The 22432-nt window shown below is 40.5% G+C and overlaps 1 protein-coding gene across 1 annotated transcript; it reads right to left on the bottom strand.

Moving 5' to 3' along the window:
- Window positions 1–1014: 1014 nt before the first annotated feature.
- On the bottom strand, window positions 1015–22390 carry ampd2b (adenosine monophosphate deaminase 2b). The gene is made up of 18 exons (XM_073470356.1): window positions 22247–22390; window positions 8634–8758; window positions 8425–8555; window positions 8274–8342; window positions 7951–8053; window positions 7611–7809; window positions 6891–7032; window positions 6664–6753; window positions 5857–5986; window positions 5553–5747; window positions 5293–5424; window positions 5025–5188; window positions 4770–4896; window positions 4510–4673; window positions 3902–4022; window positions 3529–3702; window positions 1644–1754; window positions 1015–1527 (listed from the first exon to the last, which is right to left on the bottom strand). The coding sequence occupies exons 1-18, from the start codon at window positions 22350–22352 to the stop codon at window positions 1312–1314; spliced, it is 2499 nt and encodes an 832-aa protein (XP_073326457.1). The 5' UTR covers window positions 22353–22390; the 3' UTR covers window positions 1015–1311.
- Between the last annotated feature and the right edge of the window lie 42 nt (window positions 22391–22432).

Here is a 22432-nt window from a genome sequence, read left to right as displayed (position 1 = left end):
AGAAGGTAACCCCAGACCTGCGAAAGATCTTGCGAGAGTGATCATTTTAACCCAAATCATGATCTTTCCCAAACCCTGAACAAACATCTTTGTTCCAAATTATAACCAGATCTTCAACACAGTGTTATTACATTATATAACATAATTAGATTGTATAATGTGCACAACAAAGAAACAACACATACAAATTTCACAAGTTTCGCAGATCTATGGTTACCATCTAGTATTGGCCAATCGAAATCATTTAACTACTGTCCAGAAACAGGACGTGACTGTTGCATCACGAGTTGTAATATCACTTCCTAAAATGGCAGTTTAGAGTAAGTAGTATTCAGGTAGTTTTTAAGAGTTAACTTTAAAGTAAGTGCAGTTAGCTAGATAGCAGTCACACCTGACAGTCTGTGTTAGTATTTAGTAACAACTAATCTCTATGTAAGAACTAGTTTGTGTATTGTAACCTGTTTAAAATTTGTGTTATAGCTACACTAAGTTTAGTTTGAACTTTAGAAAATCTGGTGCAACCAGCTTCAGAAAACTAATTAAAGTATCTCAGAACATTGCATCTACTTTCCCTTAATTATTACCAGATTATATAGTTAATTCCAAGAACCTGCGAGGAAAATATTAGAAATATTACAGACCTATAAAATAAAGTCTTACTGTTGCATCCCATAGAATTAAACGGTTTCAAAGTTTTCTCCATGCTGCACATTTGATCATTTTTTGCACTTAAACTCAACAAATGTATATAAGTATGCAGATTAGAAATACTGTAATCAGCCAAATAAAATATCCACGTCAAAAGATATCAGAAACATGACCTCAGTGTCCTCAATGGCAGCTACAGCCCCGCACCTAATTATAGGTTCTTTAATTTGTAAAATTGTCCAGATTGTCTCTCATTTAAATCCATCAGTGTAGCATCCAGTTAATAAGTTTTATTAATGGGATCAATCTTGAATGTCAGTATTATTCAATGCTTGGTACAGGAAATACAGACTTTGTACAGAAACTCTGACAAAATGTAGTCGCAAACCATGAAAATATAATAATTTTAAAATAAATAGATCAAGAGACATTGTGAAATCACCATGACAAATTACACAAAGAATGACTCTAAAGGAGGGGAACATGTTGGGTACACAGATTGCAGGTTCTCTCTCATACAGTCACCGTAGCAACTCTCATAATTTTCTTGAAACAAAGCTTTTCTCTTTTCATACATGTGATATGTTGATATGCAAATCTGTACAAAGTCCTGATATGAAAACAGGGAATGTAGTGAAATCAGTTTGTGTTGTGCCGCATGTTTCACTTCTCTCCCTGCACAGCTCCCATACACAGACTGCCCTCCTCCTCGATGGTCTCCAGCTCATCTGTGCGAATGGCCTGTGTGATTAAATTCAGCTCTTCACACATGGTCTCATACCGGTACGCCACACGGATGTCAGGAACGTTGGTGCGCCTGATGTCGTTCCCCTCCTGCCCCTCCTTGATGTATTTAGGGCCGAGCCAGGAGCTCTTCACCTGATCCAGAAGAAGAAAATTAAACCGTCTCCAGAACAATAGACTGAGGAGGGAGTGGTGTAGTTGTAGACAGTGAAACTGGATAATGTGTATTGTGCTATAAAGATGATTGATACCTTATGAGAGAATCCGCTCATCACCACACTGTTTCTGGCCAGCTCACACATGTCACAGGAGCTCAACTTCCACACCTGAGCAGCAATGCTGTACTCCTCCATCAACGGCTCCTACACAGAGCACACAACATATATCACGATTATGCAGGAGGGATTTTAATATGATGTAGCATTCTTTGCTAAATCTAAAGCAACTCGGTTGATTAAGAAGTGAATTTGAACTGTTGTTTTACACATAATAAATCTACATTTATATAATTTTTAATAATAATTACATGTGATTTGAATGACTCAAAATCAGATTTAATTATAATCAACCCCTTTGGGTATTAGCAGTATTAGCAGCATAATAATCTCTTCTCTAGCCTTATCTAATAATGTTTTTGAAAACATGGCTGCAATCTAGATGTTAACTTTGACTCAGAAATGATCTTTGATGCTCAGGTGACTGAAGTGTTGCAGTCCTGCTTTTCTCAACTAACAGGTTGTTCCTCTCTTCTGCACACTAAAAAAGGTCATCCATGCTTTTATGTTGTCGAGACTTGAATACTGATCCACTTAATTCTGTAATCAGCAGGTGAAACATCCAGAGGGTGCAGTTGATCCAAAACATTGCTGCCAGGCTTTTACCTCAGAGAGAAGCCACCATATTACACTAATCCTCGCTGCCCTTCACTGGTCACATGAGAGGTGTAGAACTGATTTTAAACATTTTATTGCTTGTATTTAAATGCTTGAATGTTCTGCTTGAGATCCTCTAGCAGGGCCCTGCTAAAGGCTCCAAGCTTGAATTATTTGCTTTAATTATGTGTTTTTTGTAAAGCTTTTTGTAACTTTTTGAAAGGTGCTATATGAATAAAGTTATTATTACATGTACAATGGCTCTGCCAAATGTTTAATGATTAACTTTTTGTAGTTTATAGTGGTTGATTTGGCAGCAGGTGAAAGCAGGTGCTTTTTATTGATACAGGTCCCAGAGTTATGTTTAAATGAGAATCGATACCAACAAGAAACACCCTTTGAATGGCTACTTTGTCAGAAAACAGAAGACAAACGTGCGTATCTTTACTGCACACCAAAACAAACCATGGGCTGAGAGGATTTATAATCACACATTGTGTTATTAAGGAGATGGTCAACAATGTCGTCCAGGCAATAAAGCTTAACCTTTGATCAAATGTTGTCTTAGAAATGTACTTTTGTCCAGTGCATACATGCATCATTTCCTGTGAATGAAAATGACCATCTAGATAAGCAACAATACATAAATGCCAACAATAAAAAGTAGCAAAATGGGGTTTGATATTGAGGATTATAACTTTAATTAGAAATCTTTTTTGTCTATCTAATAACATTCAGTGTTAGAAACTTGCCTCCTCTTTGTCCCTGAAATTAAGTCTTCTGGTCCTTTGTGTCAAGGACCTATCAAGTGTCTAAACAATGCTTTATTATTTTTCTTTGTACTTGGTTTTTACTGTTTTATGACACAATAAACATGAGTCAGTAGCTCCACTGTATGATTATATGTAGGCGTTTCTAGTCACAGAATGGTAATCAGTGCTTTACTAAAGACAGGTGTGCAGAAGTCAGCCAATTAAGCCACCAGACTCAGAGTTAAAACTGTAGAGTGTACTGATATTAATTACAATATAATCATGCAGCATGTGTATCAGCTTCATCTGCCTGGAGAGATGACGATGTAGAGTGTTTATGATTAGATCCAAACCATTAAGAGTAAAATAAAAAGTGAAACATTCTATCCCTTAGTGCAATTAGTACAGCATTTTTCCTTTACCATGTTTTTTATTTTAAAATATTAGAGGATAAACAACAAACTGTCAGAAAATCTAATGTAACAAACGTTTGATTTGCTGTGTACACTTACCTTGGTGAAGTGAAACTGCAGAGGGTCGTCCGTGGACAGAGAGACCATGAGGCCCCTGGACAGGTACTCTGGCAGAGGGTTGCGATGGTAGCTGAGGAACAGGCTGTTATTACTGAGAGGAGACATGGCGATGCCTATCTGGGCCAAGTAGTACAGATACTGCAGCACTGGAGCCTGCGGGGACACAAGGCATCATTACAATCAATGCACTCAGAGAAGAATAATACTGCAGGCCTGATTATCCTTTATTAACTGAAGTACGACTCAGCTGGACAAACAAAAGTCAGATGAGCCGAGGCCTTGTGCAATTTTTTGTTAAATTCATAATGTCCTCACAGACAGTCTGACTCATTTTATGATATTGAGGTCACACCTTCCTGAGCAGCAGCCCGTGGGAGATGTTCTCTGACAGCATGAAACCAGACACCAGGTGATGGATCGGCCCGGCCTCCCCACAATGGGGACGAAGGACAAGCGTGTGAAACCCCCGCTGCCTGGGATAAAAAAAGACACAGATGCCAGGACAGTGACTTCAACAGATAAAAGGGAGGTTACACTCAATTTCAGCTTTGGGGTGTTATGTAAACAACAGTGAATTAAATATAAAAGAGATGACAGAGAAAGACCAAAGGATGATTCCCTGAGGATAAGAGGGTATATTCTGGTTTCTTATCCTTTGTACTAAAGTAATATGAAGCTAATATAAATGCAGAAATTTAAAAATGCATGTACATGCATTGACAAACTACTTGTCTCATGGTTTACGTTGTTGGTTTAGTCATTTTCGTTTTATTTTGTAGGTTACAGCCTTGTGTCATGACATAAATGTTAAAGTATAATAGATGCACACTTCTAATAATCTTGAAATATAAATATACTTCTAGTATTTCTTGTAAACACGTAAAACATATAATCGGGGAGTGATTGCATTCACAAAAAGCAGATAATTGTAGCCACTTGGACTGAGGTGTAGTCTCGTACCTGCGCAGGTGATTCAGCACCGTCATGTTTGCATACATGTAGTAGAGGTAGTAGGAATAGGGAGGGTTGTCTTCCTCCGTCCAGTTGACTGGCAGTGGACTGTCCAGGTTGAAGATATGTTGCTCTGGTTTTGACTCGTCATCCACACTATCAAAACCCACCACCTGTGTGAGAGAGCGACAGAAGATAGATGAAACCCTCTGAAGTCTGGCTAAATGTGAAAAATATAAATTCATGACTCCACAGTAAAGAGTTCGCACGTGCTGAAGGAAGAGGTGCAGCTCTGGGTGGCTGCTGGGGTCGACTGTAACCTCGAACAGAGGCATGAAGATATTCGCCAACATTTCTTCAAAGTTACACAGCTGCTTCTTTGTGTGGTAGACGTCACTGAGAGGAAAATATAAGATGTCAGTTGTGTGATTATGGTAATGTTATCTCTCTAGTGCACATTCCTTCTTTCAGTATAATACATTAGTAAATGTAGTGTCAATCTTCGCACCACTGGGGTTACTCACAATAGTCGAGGCACTTGCACGAGCCAGCGCACATTTTTGGAGTAGACGCCATGTTTGACGGCCCACTTGGCCAGTTTGTCCCACTCGTCTCTGGAGCGGCCGTAGATCGACAGCCTGAGCTCGACGTTCTGGTACTTGCTCTCCTCCAGGTCGGCCATCACCTCCTGAGAAGCAGTGACACAAGCAGTCAGCAGAGGGCGCCTGCGCCTCACACGGTCATTTTGTAGGTATCAGTGGTAATGACAGTGTTAAAGGTGCAAGTGAGCACCTTAATAATGTGACCGAAGTATTTCCCCTCGATGTAGTTGTCTGTTTTGATGAAGATCTCTCTCAGGATGGACTCCCCGATGGGATTGTATTTGGCGTTGAACTTGTCAAAGCGATGAAAAGTGTTGCGGTCCTGCAAAGAGAGTTGAAACACTGTCACTGTGATTCAAACAAGCGCTAATTAACTGGTGCTGAATCACTATTTGTCATTCCAACATCATTAACCGGACTTGTTAGCTATCCTTCATGGGCGTTACTCACTGCGTGCATGTCCAGGGTGTCCACGCTCAGGTCAAAGGCCGTCAGGTTCATGGTCTCAAACACCTCCATCAGTGTCTGACCTTTGCCTCTTTCCACATGCACAATCTCCTTAGGATACTTCTTCATGGCCCTTTTGATGAAACGCAGGAGGTGCTTCTGGTTCATGCAGGATGAAGCATGAATGTGTGTGTCAACCTGCAAAAAACATTCAGTGAAAAAGGACAGAAAATTACATATAGAGTTTTGCTCTGGATCGTAACAAACAATTGTGATAAGGTTTAAGAGGAGCAGCTCTCAAGTTCACCTTACGGATATTGTAAAAGTCTCGATGTGGGACTTTTTTCTGCGCTGCCAGCTCTTTCATCTCATTCAGCAGGATGTGCATCTGAAACTTGGAGCTAAGATACTGCAGACGACGGTAGCAGAAGGACTTTCTGTGGCAAAGGGAAACAAAGGCTTCGTTCACACTGCAAGCCTGAGTGCTCAGGTCAGATTTTTTTGTTCGGCTGTTCACATTATTTTTCAAATGTGGCAAATATCAGATTCCAGTGTGAACTTGTCTTGATTCTGAACTGACTCGCATGTGCAAAAGAACAATAACATGTCATACAACGTCGCACGCTGTTGTATGGAAGTAAACATGTAGGCATATTTGTCATTTACACTGGGGATGCTGGGGACATGTCAACACCACCTTTTAAAATAGCCGATTTTGTCCCCATAACTTTGTAAAAGCATAATTAGTCAGATCTGATGAACAAAAAAAGATGATCAATCAAAATCAGAAAATCAGATTTATAATGAATGTAATGGGTACTTTTTGATATAGTCTGAAGAAGTAAATGTTTTTGTAAGGATGTAGTTAATGAGGTAGCAGAGAAGGGGTAGGATTAAACAAGTGTAAACATTTTAGAGCATGTGTGTGTAAACTGTTTTTATTTTTTTTGAGAATTTCTTTCTTTGATTTTGTCGTAAAGATTTTCTGTTCTTTTCGTTTTCATTTTGTAACTTGTTTTTATTATATTGTTTGTTTTCTTTCGTTTTTACGTGTTGGCGAAAAAAAGTCAATCAATTCAATCAATATACACACTTTTCTGTACTCAGAACTTACACTGGACCGTTGATAATGAGGGCCATCATGACGTTCATATCAGCGATGTACTCCTGCAGGTCTGGATACGGCAGATCCAGCTCTGTGCTCCTGTTAGCGACATCAGAACTTAAATAGGAAACTCTGCTGCCGACAAAATGTTTAAAAACAGACAAGCATCCTTCCACACCGAGGACAAAGGAGGATAAAGCATGCGTGCACTGAGTGATCCATCATACACATCTCACTTTTCCATAGTGTTCCTCGTCGTGTACACATGCATGACACCATCCACCATCTTGCAGCCGTAACCCATGTCAGGGGGCATGCTGGCAGGGTCCTGGTTCTCATACGGGTGCTTTACAGAAACAGGTGGGTGCACTGTGGCATCTGAGAGGAGACAGAACGTCACACTGTGTCACGGCTCTGAGCGAGGTGGGAAAGCACATGCAGCTAACATCTGATCTGAACAGCCTGAACGTTGTGACAGCCGGTTCAGGGGAGTGGGACAGATGGACTGAGAAGTCTGTGGATGTCTTAATGTGAGAGTAGCACACATGACACTGGACATGACTTATAATACCATGTTAACATAAGATTACTGATTCTTTCTGAGTGAGCTGAGGTGGAATAGAATAAGCTGCAAAATACCGTCCTTTTTATACATTTTTATGTTGCTGACATTTCGATTTAGAGATTATATTGCTGTTTTTGTCTACTCATACAATATCTATTGCATGTCAGAATCATACCGAAAAGTACACGTGCAGTCAAACATTATTACATTTCATTTTATTACAAAACATCAGGTTATTTTGCAGCTTGTTCTTAAGCAAGTTATTCTGCCCTCTCTTCCAAGCTTGACTGATAAAATCTGCTACAAAAATACCACATCTCAAGTTTTTCATAATCATCCAGCCAAAAGAAATCAGCATAAATGGGGGACATGTAAGTATGTTCATGTGTACAGTGTTTATCTGCTGTGGCTGTAGTCTCTGGGATCTCCTCCTCATAGATATCCAGGTCCAGAGGTCTCTCACTCAGCTCCTGCAGGTACTGAGCGGTGGTCCTGCAGAAGCTCTGCAGCGACAGGCCCATGTACTTCTGTCTGATGAACAGAGCCTTAACCACACACTTGGCAGCATCCAACAGATCTGTGAAGGGAACCTGGACGTAAGAACAATAGAATGAAAAGGAATGAAAAAAGAGAGAGGAGGTGTTATTTCATTGTGAAAAACAACATTAAAAAAACGTATGTGTGAAGAACTTTTCCTAAGAAATACTTTCTTTTCTAATCCTGTGACTTACCCCACATTGCTCCTCTCCAGAAATAGTGACTCTCTGGTACTCTCTCTCTGGAATCGGCTCTCTCTCCTGCAGGTCAGGAGCTTGGCTCTGCTCCTTCATGTATCTATTGATAGAATTACAATTATTTTGCATTCTGGTAGTTTGAAATATACACGTGTGTTGATCTTAAAGAAGGTCTGAGAGCTGAAGTGCCATCTGAATGAAAGAGACACTTCCAGTGATCGGTACCTCACTACAACCCTTGGTATGTGTTACTCTTCCATCATGTAGTTTAAGATGCACATTGAATGGATAGAGAAATCACAGCTTGGGGAAACACTCACTCGAGATCTGTGGCGCTGTCAGTCTTCATGAACTCCTGTTTGGCGCGCAAGAGGATGTCGGGTTCGTACCTGAGCACAGAGAGGCTGAGCTTACTTTGGGATCATGATCAGTCACATGTGTTTGTACACCAACCTTACTCTCTGCACTTACTTGACATCCTGGCTGATCTGTCGCTCGAGGCGCTGACGTCTCTCCTCCAGCTGTTCGATGGGGCTGTCCTCTGGAAATTCATAGGGGGCGCTGCGCATCTCACTCTCAGCCAGAGTGCGGGAGAACAGCTCCTTCACACAGACACAGATAAAGTTAAATACATGTTTATTTTTATTGTAAATAACAAGATGCAATCACTGAGCACTAACCTCAGCAATCTCCTTGTACTTCCCGTCCATGGATGTACGCAGGTCAATGGACTGTTTCAAGGCCACTGGGATGCCAGGCAAGGAATGCTGGGAAGTGAGGAGGTGGCGGGGACCACGGAGATCAACTACAGATAAGGAGGGAGAGAAATCCTAAAATGAAGGAGAAAACTATGCATCTTTAGAAGTACTGAAGAAAGGCTTATTTTGACACACCACAGCAACTAATTATCAGTTTTTCTTTTAACAGCTGTATCCTAGCTGTCAATCAGCTGAAAATAGCGTCTCATTTTACCCAGCATGGAAAAAAGTGGGCTAGACATAAATATGAATCAGCTAAAGTCCTCCTCCTTTATGATTCTTCGTTCCTTCAACATATAATGAATTCACAGTGTTTGAAACCGTCTGCAGAAGCTTGTTGTTCCTCTGTCAGCGGGCCTTCACACAACAGTGGAGGTCTGAGCTCAGCGGCTGTTTGTGCCTCAAGACACAATGGACCATTCAGGTGGAGAGCCCATCAGCACATACACCGGCTAATACCCTCCATTGTTGCCATTGCACAAGACTCAAGTTTTATACAAACCCAGTTGTCATGGAAAGGCGAGAAGGGGAAAACGAAGGGGGATGGCCAATGAAAAAAAAGACTTGGGGAAAAGAGTGGCTGTGAGTGGATGCAGAGACTGACCATGTCTTCACTGCTGTGTTGCCTCCTCCCCAGGGTGTATATTTAGCACTCTGTCTGCAATGATATTAATCTTTCCCCTCGAAACTACGCACCTGCCACTGAAATATTCATCATCCTGCTGAATATTTCATCCTCTGTGTGCTAGAGTGTCAGCGGCCCTGTTGTCTGTCAGTATTTATAAACCATACACACAAGAGGAAGGTCACAGAGGCCTTACTGTGTGATACCTGCACTCTGTGTTGTCTTTGTACCACTACGTCCCATCTAAATTAAGTCTGACTTATTTAACACGGCATGTCTGAGCCTGTCGGCTCTATGGGGACAGTAAAGAAGACCGGAGAGGCCAATTAACTGGGTCAATTAGGACTTGACAAAAGCTTCATTAATGGCATGAAAACACTTGGTGAGGCAGACAGAACTGTAGCTATGAGGAGAAAAGATGGTATAATCATTGTCCAGACCACAACTTACAACCACGTGTTAAATGCGTTCAGCTTAACACCGCCCAATCAACACATCCCACTCACCACGCTGAGCAAGTTTGTCTGCGCCACAAGGCCACCAACATCAAAACATACACTAGTATCAGGGAGTGAAATACAGAGCGAATACTGAGGGAAACAAACTTCTCCAGCGTGTAAATATTCAATTGGGCTTTGACCTATGAAAGGCTGAAGAGTTGAGCTCCAACAATGAGCTCTGAGTATAAATATAATATGGCATTAGTATTAAAGTATATAGTTTAAATAATATATAAATAATTAACAATGGGATTTAACATGCAAGGACCTCACCTCTACCTAAACAATATAAAGGAGGACTTAAAGGAAGATCTCATTTAAATCAAATTATTAGGAGCCAAAACCATATACAAAATGAGTCATTAAACAATAAAATAAAAGAATCTGATGTGGTGCAAGAATTTGAAAAGAACGATTGCGATTATAACAAACGTTTTTTAGAAAAATGAACGCTTTATTAATTGTTGCAGAAAATGTACCTGCCTTTTCTATGTTGCATTCAAGGGCGAGACCAAGCATGACCTTTTAGGCTGCCCCAAGTATGATTGGCTATCAGCTCAGTAAGAGGCAGCCCTTAAGGCCACACCAAATCAACATCAAAGACCTAATGGCAACTGAGGTCGACTGTTGCGTCGCCTTACGTTGGCTGTGTCTCACCAAAAAGCTGCATTTGAACACACCAAAACGACTGGAGCCGATGGCCAATTAGCTTGTACACTCTGCGCCTGAGAGTATTTACCTCTCCATACCACCTGTCTATACTTGTCAATCAAAAAAGGAAACCGGAAGACTAGGAAATGCAGATATTCAAACCACCACTGTCACTAATATAGCCACTTCAAATTGAGTATATGTCTCATAAAAAGTTACAAATGGTACTGGCAGAGAGATGGAGGTAAAAAATGAGGAGAAACCGCACTAAATGGGTGAAATCATGGTTATTGCAGCTACAGGCTCAAGGGGTTTCCCTTTCTTTTTGTGTGTATTTTCTAGTGCAGTGATTCAAACTGTCAATCAGAGTGATTTCTCTCACTGACAGGCTCCGCCGCCAATTCTACTTGCTCATTCCACCAAAAACCCACCAACAAGGGCTGACTGGTGCCGACGGTGTGGGACACACCACAACAACTCAGGCCACAGAAACTCATGGCCTCAACACAGGTGTGTCAGGGCCCTTAGACTGTCCTTTTGCCTGTAGTCTACCTGTGTAGATATAATTTGTTTTTGAGGACTTAAAGAATAAAGGTAGCTTCATTACATACAATAATGTAATTGAGGCCTTCATTTATTCTCCCCCAATTGTTTTTTTCACTGAACATAATAAAGTTGTATTTTTCAAGATTTACAGACATTTGGTTTAGTTTGAACCATTTTGCAGGAGCACATAAACCAGAGTTAAAGTACTTCTTCAATCAAAGAGTCAAATTTAGTACTTGAGTCCTGATATTTGGGGGTTTTGTACTGCTGGTGAGACAAAACAAGACATTTTAAAAAAAATCATTTAGTGTGAAATACCACAGCAGACTAATCTACAAGGAAAATAATTGTTATTTGCAAGTCTATTAAAAATTTAAATGCAAACAAATATTGTGTTATCTACACAATATAATGGAAGAATCTCTGCGGGGCGCATTTGTTCATATAAATAAGAAATAAGATCATTGTAAGTAACTCCCCTTTATCCTGGTTCATGCTTGAATCAACAAAAAGAAAATTGCTGTGATGCCAAACAAAGTGGAGCCACAGACAGATGCTCCTCTGCTGGTAGGAAGGAGCACGTCTGTGTAGCATAGTGGCTGGCTAAGATGTCATCTCTGCTGTCGGTTTGGGGCATATCAGTTTCGTCGTGATAAGAGTGGACGCTGGTGTGGAGGGCAGGAGGCGACCAGCGGCAAAGACATCCATGCTGGGCCACAGTAAAGCCGAGCCTAGCCAAGCCTGCCGGGCCGGGAGCTAATCCCCTAATGGCTGCTATATTTGGATCGGTAGCATCTATGGTTACGTAACAACTCATCCCCCCATGCACAGTTGAAGAGCAAACCACTGAGATATTAAACCTCACTTGAACATATACTACATAATCCGGTTGGCTGAAGCTTTTATTGATCTAATGGGTGCCGGAGGGCTTAAGACGACATAAGGTTCTTCAGGCGTCTAATATAAAAACAATCAAAGATGATCGTTCCACTGAGCCTCAAAACAAGGTCAAATAGTATCATCTTGCTGCGGGACTTCCACTGCATGCATATTTCAACAGCAATAAAGAGTCCTAACTCCAGTCGAACTCAAACCGGATGAAAAGCTCCTCAGGGATGAGATCACAAGTGGAAAGTCATCTGAAGCCGACAGGCCAGAGGGGAGCAAGAGGTCAGAGGTCAAGAGACTTCCTGTGAAACTTTATCTACTGTAGTGCTTATTTGTTTTCTCGCCTTCGTAAGAAAACGAGTCATAAATTCTCAGAAACAGACAGAAATCTGAATCAGAATGAGCTATAAAACTATTGTGAATGATTGCACTTAAATACCAAGAGATTCCCTTCATTTACCAGCTCTCTCTGTTTTCTACCACCAGGCAGGTCATGCATCATCAGCCTCTGTCTACCTGCTCCCATTGACTATGCAGATTTGGTATTCAGCCCACAAGAAATGCCAGTGACTCACAGCCGCTCTGGCAGATGTCTCACAGTGAAAACCATACACACTCATAGCTCACATGTGTCAGTGCTGCTGAGAAAGCAGGAATTTCAGGGAAACGACGAATACAAACAATGGAGAGCTGGAGGTCCAGTCTGATAACTGTTTAGTCATACCTGGTGTACTTTGAATTTTTTCAACACTAGTGTTGATACAGTGTCTCAGTGCAAATACCAAGGTCATATTTTTAAAAAGAAATATATATATATATATATAAGTAAAAGGAATATGAATCTTTTTCTGCCCAACCTCCGTTTTAATTTAACAAAAAAGGCAAATGTCACATATAGTAATATGTAAAATAGTCCAAAACTGGCCACATTTTGATTTAATCCAGAAATTTATAGAAATCTTAAAAGGCCTTTGAAGCAAGATTTCAATACTGAATGTCTGTTGAAAGGAGACCTTTTATGCTTTTTTTGTGTTTTCCTTTCCTTCAGTGTTTTGTAGATGTTCTTGTGCAGGTCAGATCTTGAAAGTTAAAAAGGTCAAAGTCCACACTATCAGAAGGGGGGGCTGTCTTAAAGAGACAGGAGCTAAAACAGAGCGTTTCAGACAGAGGGGGAATACAGTGCTGCAGCATGAGTAAACTGATATGTTTTTTTACCATTAAAGCATGTGAACCTATAAACCCAAAATAAAATGATGAACCTGAAAATAAGCCTAATATGTCTCCTTTAAAAAGCGAATATGTTTCGACAACTTCATCAGGGCTCCAAAACTGATTATCTCTGGGTTGTGGACAATAATAAGACATTTGAGGACGTCATCTTAGGCTTTGGGAAACACCAACCAACATTTTTCACCATTTTTGTGCCGGAATATTTTGATCAAAGCAGTTTGGCTTCCACAACAGACAAATCTATAAAACCATATTCATAAAATCAGAAAATTCAACATAAGCGAAGACACTGAAAATTCCAGATATTTTACACTTATGGAGAAATATGGCAGACACACAGTTTAGTGTAACAACATCATAGAGGGACTCTATGCAAGGAGAATGCAAGGAATAGAAAGAAAGTATGTTTCCAGCTTCTCTCACTCACTCTGCATAAAACAGCCACTCAAGATTTGCATTGAAAATCTTTCTATGGACAGAGAGGGTACAGTCTGATGTCTGCAGGCTGATGTTGGTATTCTAGTACTCTGTCCTGTGTTTCCTTTACTGCTGTCAGCCTTCACTTGAACCATAAAGGAGAGAAATGCTAACAACATAAAAGCAGGACGCCCACTAGCCTTGAAAACAACCCTTTCGATCAAGTTGCATGTGTAGTCAACACAATTTATCGATCAACTCTACTTCTTTGTACACAGTTGCACCTTTGCACCATCTCAGAAAGACAAACGAAAGCTCGTTTGTGGGACAATCAATCGACACACATTCTCCTCAGCACACTGAAGACAGCACTGCTCAGGGCTATTACACAAAGCCATCAAGGGACAGACAGAGGAGAGTGGCAGTGAGTGTGAAAGAGGGAAGGGAAAAGGGGGGAGGGTTGGAGGGGAAGAGAGGTTGTTTGTGCTTTTGCACAGGATGAGGGAAGTGGAGCGTACCTGTCTCCTCAGAGCCTGCCTTAACCAGCAGCTAGCAGGGCCGAGAGAGGACAGAGAGACAGACAGAGAGGGAGAGAGATGCTGTCCTGGCAGGGAGATGGAGCATGCCAAAAAGCAAATGGCCTGGGATGGCGTCTGCTGTCCTTTCTTATGGGTAAAACATGATGGGAGCAAGGGATGGAGAGAAACAAGAGAAGAAACACTTCAAACACTGAACACTGTCTAATGACAAAACTGGCAACAGCACACACACGCTCTCATATAAACACACTCACAGAATCAAATATTCATCTCTTCTACGCCTTAATCTGTCCCTGTCATACATACAAAGAGCTGGTCCAGCAGATCCATGAACTCCCCCTCACATCCCAGTGACTGACCCCCCTCTGCTGTGTGTGCCTCCTGGTTCAGGCCAGCTGTCGCTGCACTCGCTGCCTCTGGAGCTGATCCTCCTCATTTAAATGCCTCTGACATCTATCTGGGACGTACCACGGGAGGGAGAGGAGGCGGGGGGAGACAACGTACATCACAGACGGATGTGGGTACTCCTGCTGTGAGTTTTTCTCACAGCACCCCTGCTCTCATCTACGTTATCCTTCGTGATGTGTTTTGCTGAGGAGACCATGTGTTCGGGATGTTTGTGTCGTGAGAATAAAATGGTGCTGCCTCAGCGGTAAGGTTTGAGTTGTCATGGTCTGTGCTTTTTTTTTTTTTCACAGCCAGCTGAATAGCGGCAGTCTGAGGGAGAAGACGGTCTAATAAATGAGACTTTGACTCCATCTCCTCTCACATGAATGAAATTAAAGGGCCAGCACGTTGTCCCCATTACGGCTGCAGCAGTAATTTCTGGAACATGCTTTTCCCATGCTGTAAACACAGACGTTTGTGTGTGCGAAAAATGATGAAATAACACATTAATGATTGAGTGAACTGATGCAATTTCATGACACGGACCAACAGTCAGAGTGCACACAGTCATATCTCTCTTCTTATTATACTGTTGCACTGAATGTAAATTTGCTCTGGAGAACAGTTGAATGCTTGAACTGCAAATAAATGTCCAAAAAAATGTGACTGTTTGTACTGGACTGCCATTTTTCTCCTGTTTTGTGTCAGAAAACTTTAAATGCAAAAATTCTATTAAGATCTTTTTTAGCAACATTGAAAAATGCCACTTCAAAATGAAGTTAAAACATATGAAAACAAGCTATTTCCTACTACTTACATGGCTTCTACATCTTGTTTGGTTGCTCTTGAATTCCCTGATTTTACTGTATTTTATTTTGTTTTATTTCTCACTGATTAACTAGCTTTTAACTGCTCTTATAGGGTATAGTATTGTATTTTGTGAAGCACTGTGTTACTCTGGTTTTAAAGGGCACTATAGATTTTGATTTTTTACAGTGAATCACGTAAGTTTCCTACCTTTAATTAAGTCAAGAAAAAAAAAAAAAAAAAAGCAATGTGGCTACATGAGCTTTTGAAAGTGTATCAAGCCTTGTAGATAAAACTCTGCTGGTTAAATCTGTTGTGAGCTCAGACTTAATTCCATTAATCTGAGTTTAATTTTACCAGTGAGTAAAAGAGGCCTTTAAGCTCAATCAATCATCAGTTCAATCAATCAAGTGTTTGTGCTGCCTATCTAATCTTCTCTTGCTCAACACTGTCTAGAGTTCAGCTCAAGTTGTCTTTACCTGAAACTCAAAGCTGAGTGAGAAATCTTTATCCTTTCTGACCCTAACACACAATCGTATTTGAGCATTTGTGCTGTTTTCATACACTTCTCTTACAGAATGATAAGACGTTAACAAATCTCATTTAAAGACCCAGCCAACCATGTGTCTCTCACTGGTTCGGACTAAAGATGTCAATTGTGGTTGTGAAACAAATATATGTTTTTCATTTTAAAAACACTGAATATTTTCCTAAAACAGTTGTGCACTGTAGTTTCTAGCAAGTGTTACTTTAACAGGAATAAACAGTGAATTGGTTGGTTGGTTTGTTGGTTTCTATCCCCAGCTGCGAATCTGGCGCACTAGTGAATATTTACAGCAGCAGGACTGCTATTCAAAATAAACTAGAGCTGCCATGTTGATTGTAATGGAGCATGTCAGTGCAACAGTGTGGCTCTTTGATGTGTTTTTAGAAAACAATGGAGCTTTATGAGTAAGAGGAAAAAGCTAAATCAGGATTTGGCTACACAAATGATACTTGATCAATGCATGTTGGTTTTGGTCTGTTCGTGGTATCTGATGACAATAAGATCAGGCTATCAATTACACAATCATTTCTGAGGTGTTTTCATCATTTGTTATTAGAAATAGAAATAATGTGCATTTTATTATTTTTCACACACCAAGCATCCAATCTGAATTTGCACACAACGAAACTCACCTAAACAAACAAATACAATGTCAACCAAAAACATTAGCTATAATCATCCTGAGAGTCAGAACATCAAACGCCACAAAAACACACACATTTTTCTCCTCTTTTGAAGCTTCTGGAGAGAGAGCTGCTCTTAAACTGGAGCTATCCAGTTTGGAAAGCACAGCTGACAAACTGGACAGAAAAAAACCTCCATCCAAAGGAGTCAAATGCAACTCGACTACAAACAAATGACCACTCATCCTCTAAAGGTTAAAGTATTGTGTGTGTTTTTTTCAAGGCACTCAAAGCAAATATTGCTCTCAAGAGGGCTAGACAAATCGTTGTGGAAGAGCACAACACACAAGATTGCTCTTCACTGATTCATCAGTGTCACTGCATTTATTCAGACCAGGCTCCCTCTGATGGCCGGATGATGCATCACAAACACATCAACACGAGCTCATCATGGTGGAAAGTGTTCAATCAAAGAACAAGTTAAACTCAGGCTGGCAACGCTCAGTAATCAAGTATTCAGTATGCAGAATGGTCCCTTTCAGAAGTTTACTGTATATTATTGAATACAAATATTCTATTACTGGACTATAGATAACATGTAAATAGCATTTTGTAGTGGGTTGAGAAGGAGCTTATTTGAACTAATTAATGCTTCTGGGCAATTTTATTTATAGCAGTGCTGTATATTTCATAACACCGTGGCATGTGATGACTGACGATTATTTTAGCGCTTGATTAATTTAGTAGTTAAATGTTTTAAATAATAATAGAAATGGCATTCTTAATTTCTTAGAGTTCATGGTGATATCTTCAATTCGCTTGTTTTTTTCTGTTCATTTAAGTAAAAAGAACAAAAGACTTTAAGGTGAAAGAAGCAAAAAGGTGACACCACATAATATTTGGCATTTTTGCTTGAAAAACTGTTATTAAATGACCTACTAATCATTGTAGCTGAAATTTTATCTGTAATTTCACTACTAACTATAGCTGTCAGATAAATGTATTGCAGTAAAAAAAAAAATATTTCCCCCCTGATATGTAGTGGAACTGAAGTTTAAAGTAGCATCAAATGAATACACTTAACTCAGTACAAGTACCTCGAGCTTGTGCATAAGTACAGTACTTAATTAGTTACTTCTCACTAATTAGGACAGGGCATCTTACCTTAAAATAAAACTGTGATATTTTTAGGCTATATTGTGATACACAATATACATCTTGATATTTTGAAATCTCAAAGCATCTCAAATCAAAAGCATTTCATAAATGCTAGTACTGGATGACAAAATTAAATATCACAATATTTTTGACCAAATACCCTGATAACATTATTGTGAAAATATTGTAGGGATGACTATTACTGATTTCTGATAAATATCATCAGTAATGTGGATACAGTAAAATTACTAAGTGGGTAAAGACAAGTATTAGATCAAGGTTGAACAGTCTGTAAGTTAGAGTAAGAAAATCACATCACTTTACTGTAACGCAGCCTTTAAAACCATGAAAAGACAACACTTATGCCATATCACAATATAAAGATCATAAATCTAAGACGATATATAGTCTGATATAATGATGATGTAATATCGATATATTGTCCAGCCCTCTGACCACACTGAGTTGAAGTACACAATAGAAGAAATACTTCAGCCATATTTGCTTAAATTTAAGATTCTGTCTTTAGTAGCATGCACTGTACCTTTCAAACAAGACTCTAGCTCTCAACAGGTCGACGTGCAACAGATGGCAGCCGGTATCTTTTTATCTACTGCATCACCAAACCATTAAGTATGGGCGACAACGCAGCAAAGAGGTGGTCCCACTCACAGGCCAGATGTCGGCTCATATGAGTGTCGAAAACACAACTAAACACTGTTGTTTCATCAGAGTGACAATCCAGAGTGACTGAAGGTTATCAGATGAAGGTGTGTTTGGGTGGGAGTCCTTAAGCTCCCAGGTCAATCATTAATTGCAAATTAAGCTGTTACTTGTACAGATTGCGTCAGCGTGGGGAGTGACAGGGGTTATCATTTAACCTAAAGGGTCCCTCTCTCCTGTAATTACTGTATCTGTGCATGACACAGACCCCGACATGTGTGGGCATGTAACGATGACAAGGTGTGACACAATCAGAGGGGGTGTGAACAGGATGTGGGGGCTAAGTACAATGTGCTCAAAGGTCCGTCATCCGCCTACTGTCCAAATGATTAGAGCAAATTACAGTTATTTCATGCTGTCGTATTTCTTTCTTGCAGAGGTGGAAAGTATCTCTAAACTTCTACTTGACGACATTCAAAGGCAAATAATGTTTTTTTTTTCCTCAATGAACTAAATTTATCTGACAGCCATAGTTACTTGTTGTTTTAAGGAAAAAGGTTTAACTGAGTATCACTATATAAAGTATATAAAGTAGCTAAATTAGCTCAACATCGCAATGCTGCTTACACATTAATGCATCAGTAAACACTGACAGGAGCCTCTCTTATGTATAATGAGTACTTTTACTTTCTGGACTGCTTTACTTTTCAGTGTTTACTTCAGTAAAAGATCTAAATAATTTGCCACCGCTGTCCTGGATGTGGGAGAACCTATATTTAGCATATATATGACCAACATAAGCAAAAGGGACCCTCAGAGAAGATTAATTCCGGCCACTGGGTCTGATTCCCCGCAAAATCATAATATTACTGGAGAATATTGATACCTTTAGCTTTTTCAACAAAATTACTACTACGGAGCAACCAAATCTGTTAGCTGTAGGCTATGTGTTGGCTAACTTAGGTGTTTAAATGGCATGAAAACAATTTTTTTAGGTTTGTCTTCGACTCGCTTCCAAAACAAATGCACACGCTAGCCAGATCGAGATCTTTACCACGGGTTTCGCAGTGAACATGGCTGGACATCAGACTGGGACTGACCACAGCCTCTGAGATGGACAGATGCCAGTGTGAAGGCCGAGTAATGCAGTAAGAAGGTGATTTACAAGAGCTCTGACCAGGACTATGATTCCTACTTATTTGTTAGACCAAGTAGCGAACTTGCCGCCTTTATATCTCCCAGCTGAGACCACAGGGGGATATCAGACTATTGCCTCAAGGTACAAAGTGGTATTACGAGACCGGGGCTATCATATTAGCATGCTAACTTCAGAAGGCATCTCTGCAACAAGGTACAAACACATCTTTGACATAAAGTCTACACTGTTCCTTCATACTCATTTTTTTTTTTTATGTTTTAAACAAAAACTCTGGTCATATCTTCCAAATTCCCCTTAATATACATATTTATATTTTACTTGTCTAAACTACATATTAAGCATGTATTTTGTTTGCTCTTGTGAGTAGTTATAATCACTATCTTTGTGTGATTAAGAAGTTTAAGAGACTGTTTTTTTTCTTCCACTTTATATAATAATGGCTGTTTAGGTCACACACAGTACAAAGCTTTCATCAGCAAGCAAATGTCTACTGCTCCATAAAGTTCTTCTTTACATTTGATTTAAATGGTTCAACAAGCGTAAACCAGCATGAGGTGCAGAGTAGGCTAACTGCTGAGTGGGTGCTGCTCTAATCTCAGAACTACCTTTTTCACAGTCAGAGGAGTGATTCACCCACGGCTGAGTTCACTCTACAAACCCTGCAATAATGTGCTAAATATGGACAACGCCATGCCTCAGCTCTTCACACTGTAACTGCACAAGAGAAGGCTGTTAGACTCTTATATGACAGTATAGGATGTGTGTGTCTATAACCTTTAAAGAAAGTCAAGCTGTGAGTGATTGAAACTCATTTAGTGCTGATTACAGCCGCAGCTGTCCACATCTATTCCCCCCTGCTGTGCTGATTGATCGGCACTGAGCTCATTAGATTGGATCGAAAGTTCAGTGCTCTTATCAAAACAATCTCATAAGCCGAAGCTCCTCGAGCATGCCACGTGTCAATTTAGACAATCATCGAGCAGAATGAAATCAAACTGTGAGACGACGATATATAATTGATGATCCCGTTATGAGTTCAGCATATTCAAGAATAGCAATCACTTTATTAAAGATTCATTGACACCGGCAATTATTCAAATAGTCCATCTAATACGATCACAAGATCATGTATCTGCAGCCCGTTTCCACTCTGCACTATTAACACAGACAGTACTGTACAATCTGCCCTAAACTAGATTAGTGCCCTTTTGAAATAAAAAACAAAAGATGAGTCACCTAAATGTCATCTTTGCTTACTCAGATGCTTCCCTGAATGCTTTAACAGCATAAAATGTGAATGTTGTCATGATGTGCTTCTGCAGAGACTTCCTAAATCAGATTTCAGAGGTTTCAGAGCAGAATCACACTGCAGATGCACAGTCGGCCAAGACGAAAATCTGTCCCTGTCGAATATAGAGGCCAAGACTGCCCCTCATCATGCCAGCATGTAATTATTCCTCCCAGTCCGACACTCAGACAGGGCTGTAAATGAGGGTAATCACAGAGGGCATCCTAGTTGGAGCAGGGAAGAGCTGTCCTGTTTGTCGCCAGGGTTACAAATCTGTCTCTGACCATCTTAACAGTTATTGTAACGTCACAGCGTGTCACCGTCGGTCGTTGTGTCACAAGTCAAAACATGACCTGGTGTGGGAGATTTTTAAAGACACAGTACGTTTTCAATGTATTATGTAAATGTAACAAATCTGCCAATAGAGGGAGATTATATCATCTGCTTCCAAGACAAATAAACTTCAAGATACCAAGAAAGAAAGAGATCATAATATTCACAAGTGCATATTTTTACTTGCTTAATTAAAGGTAACAGTTTATTAAGCAAAAAAGGACACTAAGTTCTAATTTCCAACCAAAAACATGGCATGAGGATATTGATGATATTGATGGCAAGAATATCGGCACACGCAATATTAATATCAGCTGAATTTAGGAGAAAGTGTGCTCATATTGACACTGAATGAACAGAGGGAGGGGCGTTTAAATGGATGGTATTTTGGTCATTCTACACTCTTTGTGGCTCGGATGAAAGGCTGATCAGCGTGTGCATACATCAGAGTGGTGGCTAATCCTCTCATTCAGCAGGGGATCATGTCCTGAGGTACCAAAACCAAAACCAAAACCTACATATTCTATCCAGGCCGCATGCTGAATGAAAAACATCGTCATCACATTCATGTAAGCAATATACGAGTAACAGAAGACATGCTTTTTACGGCTGAGTTTATATCTTTTCACCTCCTGCATCATGTATTGAGAGGGAGTCACAAGCCAGCCCCTGGGGGACAATGACAATTAACAAAGTATGATATTTCACCTGACAACAACAAGTTACGCAACATCTCAGCAGTTGTTCCTGACTGAAAATTAACTTGGAGAATGAATGCATGCGTGCATACTGTGTCATTTATAACCAATAAGCTTGAATATAAAGAATGAAAGGAAAGGCTCCAACACACTAACATGAAACTGCAGGGTTTGAATGCAGAAATCCTCGAGATGCAGAGCATCCTCTCCCGCACCTCCCTAATCAACAGGTTCGCATTTCCCCAAACTACTCAAAGAGAAAAAGTACTGCACCATCTGTCTTCCTCTGTTACTGATGCTCAGAAATGAATCAAAAAGCGACATTTGATTCAAAAAGTGGGAATTCACGACAATACACTAGTCTGGAGCTCCAGTATGACCTCAGGCGCAGTGCATGTCAGTGTCCTCCCTCTGTGCACAGGACCACCACACTCACCACGTCCTCCCCTCTCCATCCCCCGGCTGCCTCCACTCACCTGTGCTGGCTGTGTACTGCAGGCTGCCACGCTTCCTGAACGGGGAGAGCGGCTTGCTTTTGGCCGCGGCTCCGGTCCCGGTCCCGGGGGGCAGGTTGGAGGACATGTTCCCGGGTTGAGTGCGGTTCAGCTCGGCGAGGAGAGCTGAGTGAGTCAGAGCTGCGGAGGACGGAGCGAGAGAGTGAG

This window comes from Pagrus major, chromosome 7, assembly GCF_040436345.1.
Source record: "Pagrus major chromosome 7, Pma_NU_1.0".
In the NCBI taxonomy this organism is placed as follows: Eukaryota; Metazoa; Chordata; class Actinopteri; order Spariformes; family Sparidae; genus Pagrus; species Pagrus major.
The sequence above is the reverse complement of the archived record's forward strand: the minus strand, read 5'-3'. Positions and strand labels throughout refer to the sequence as shown.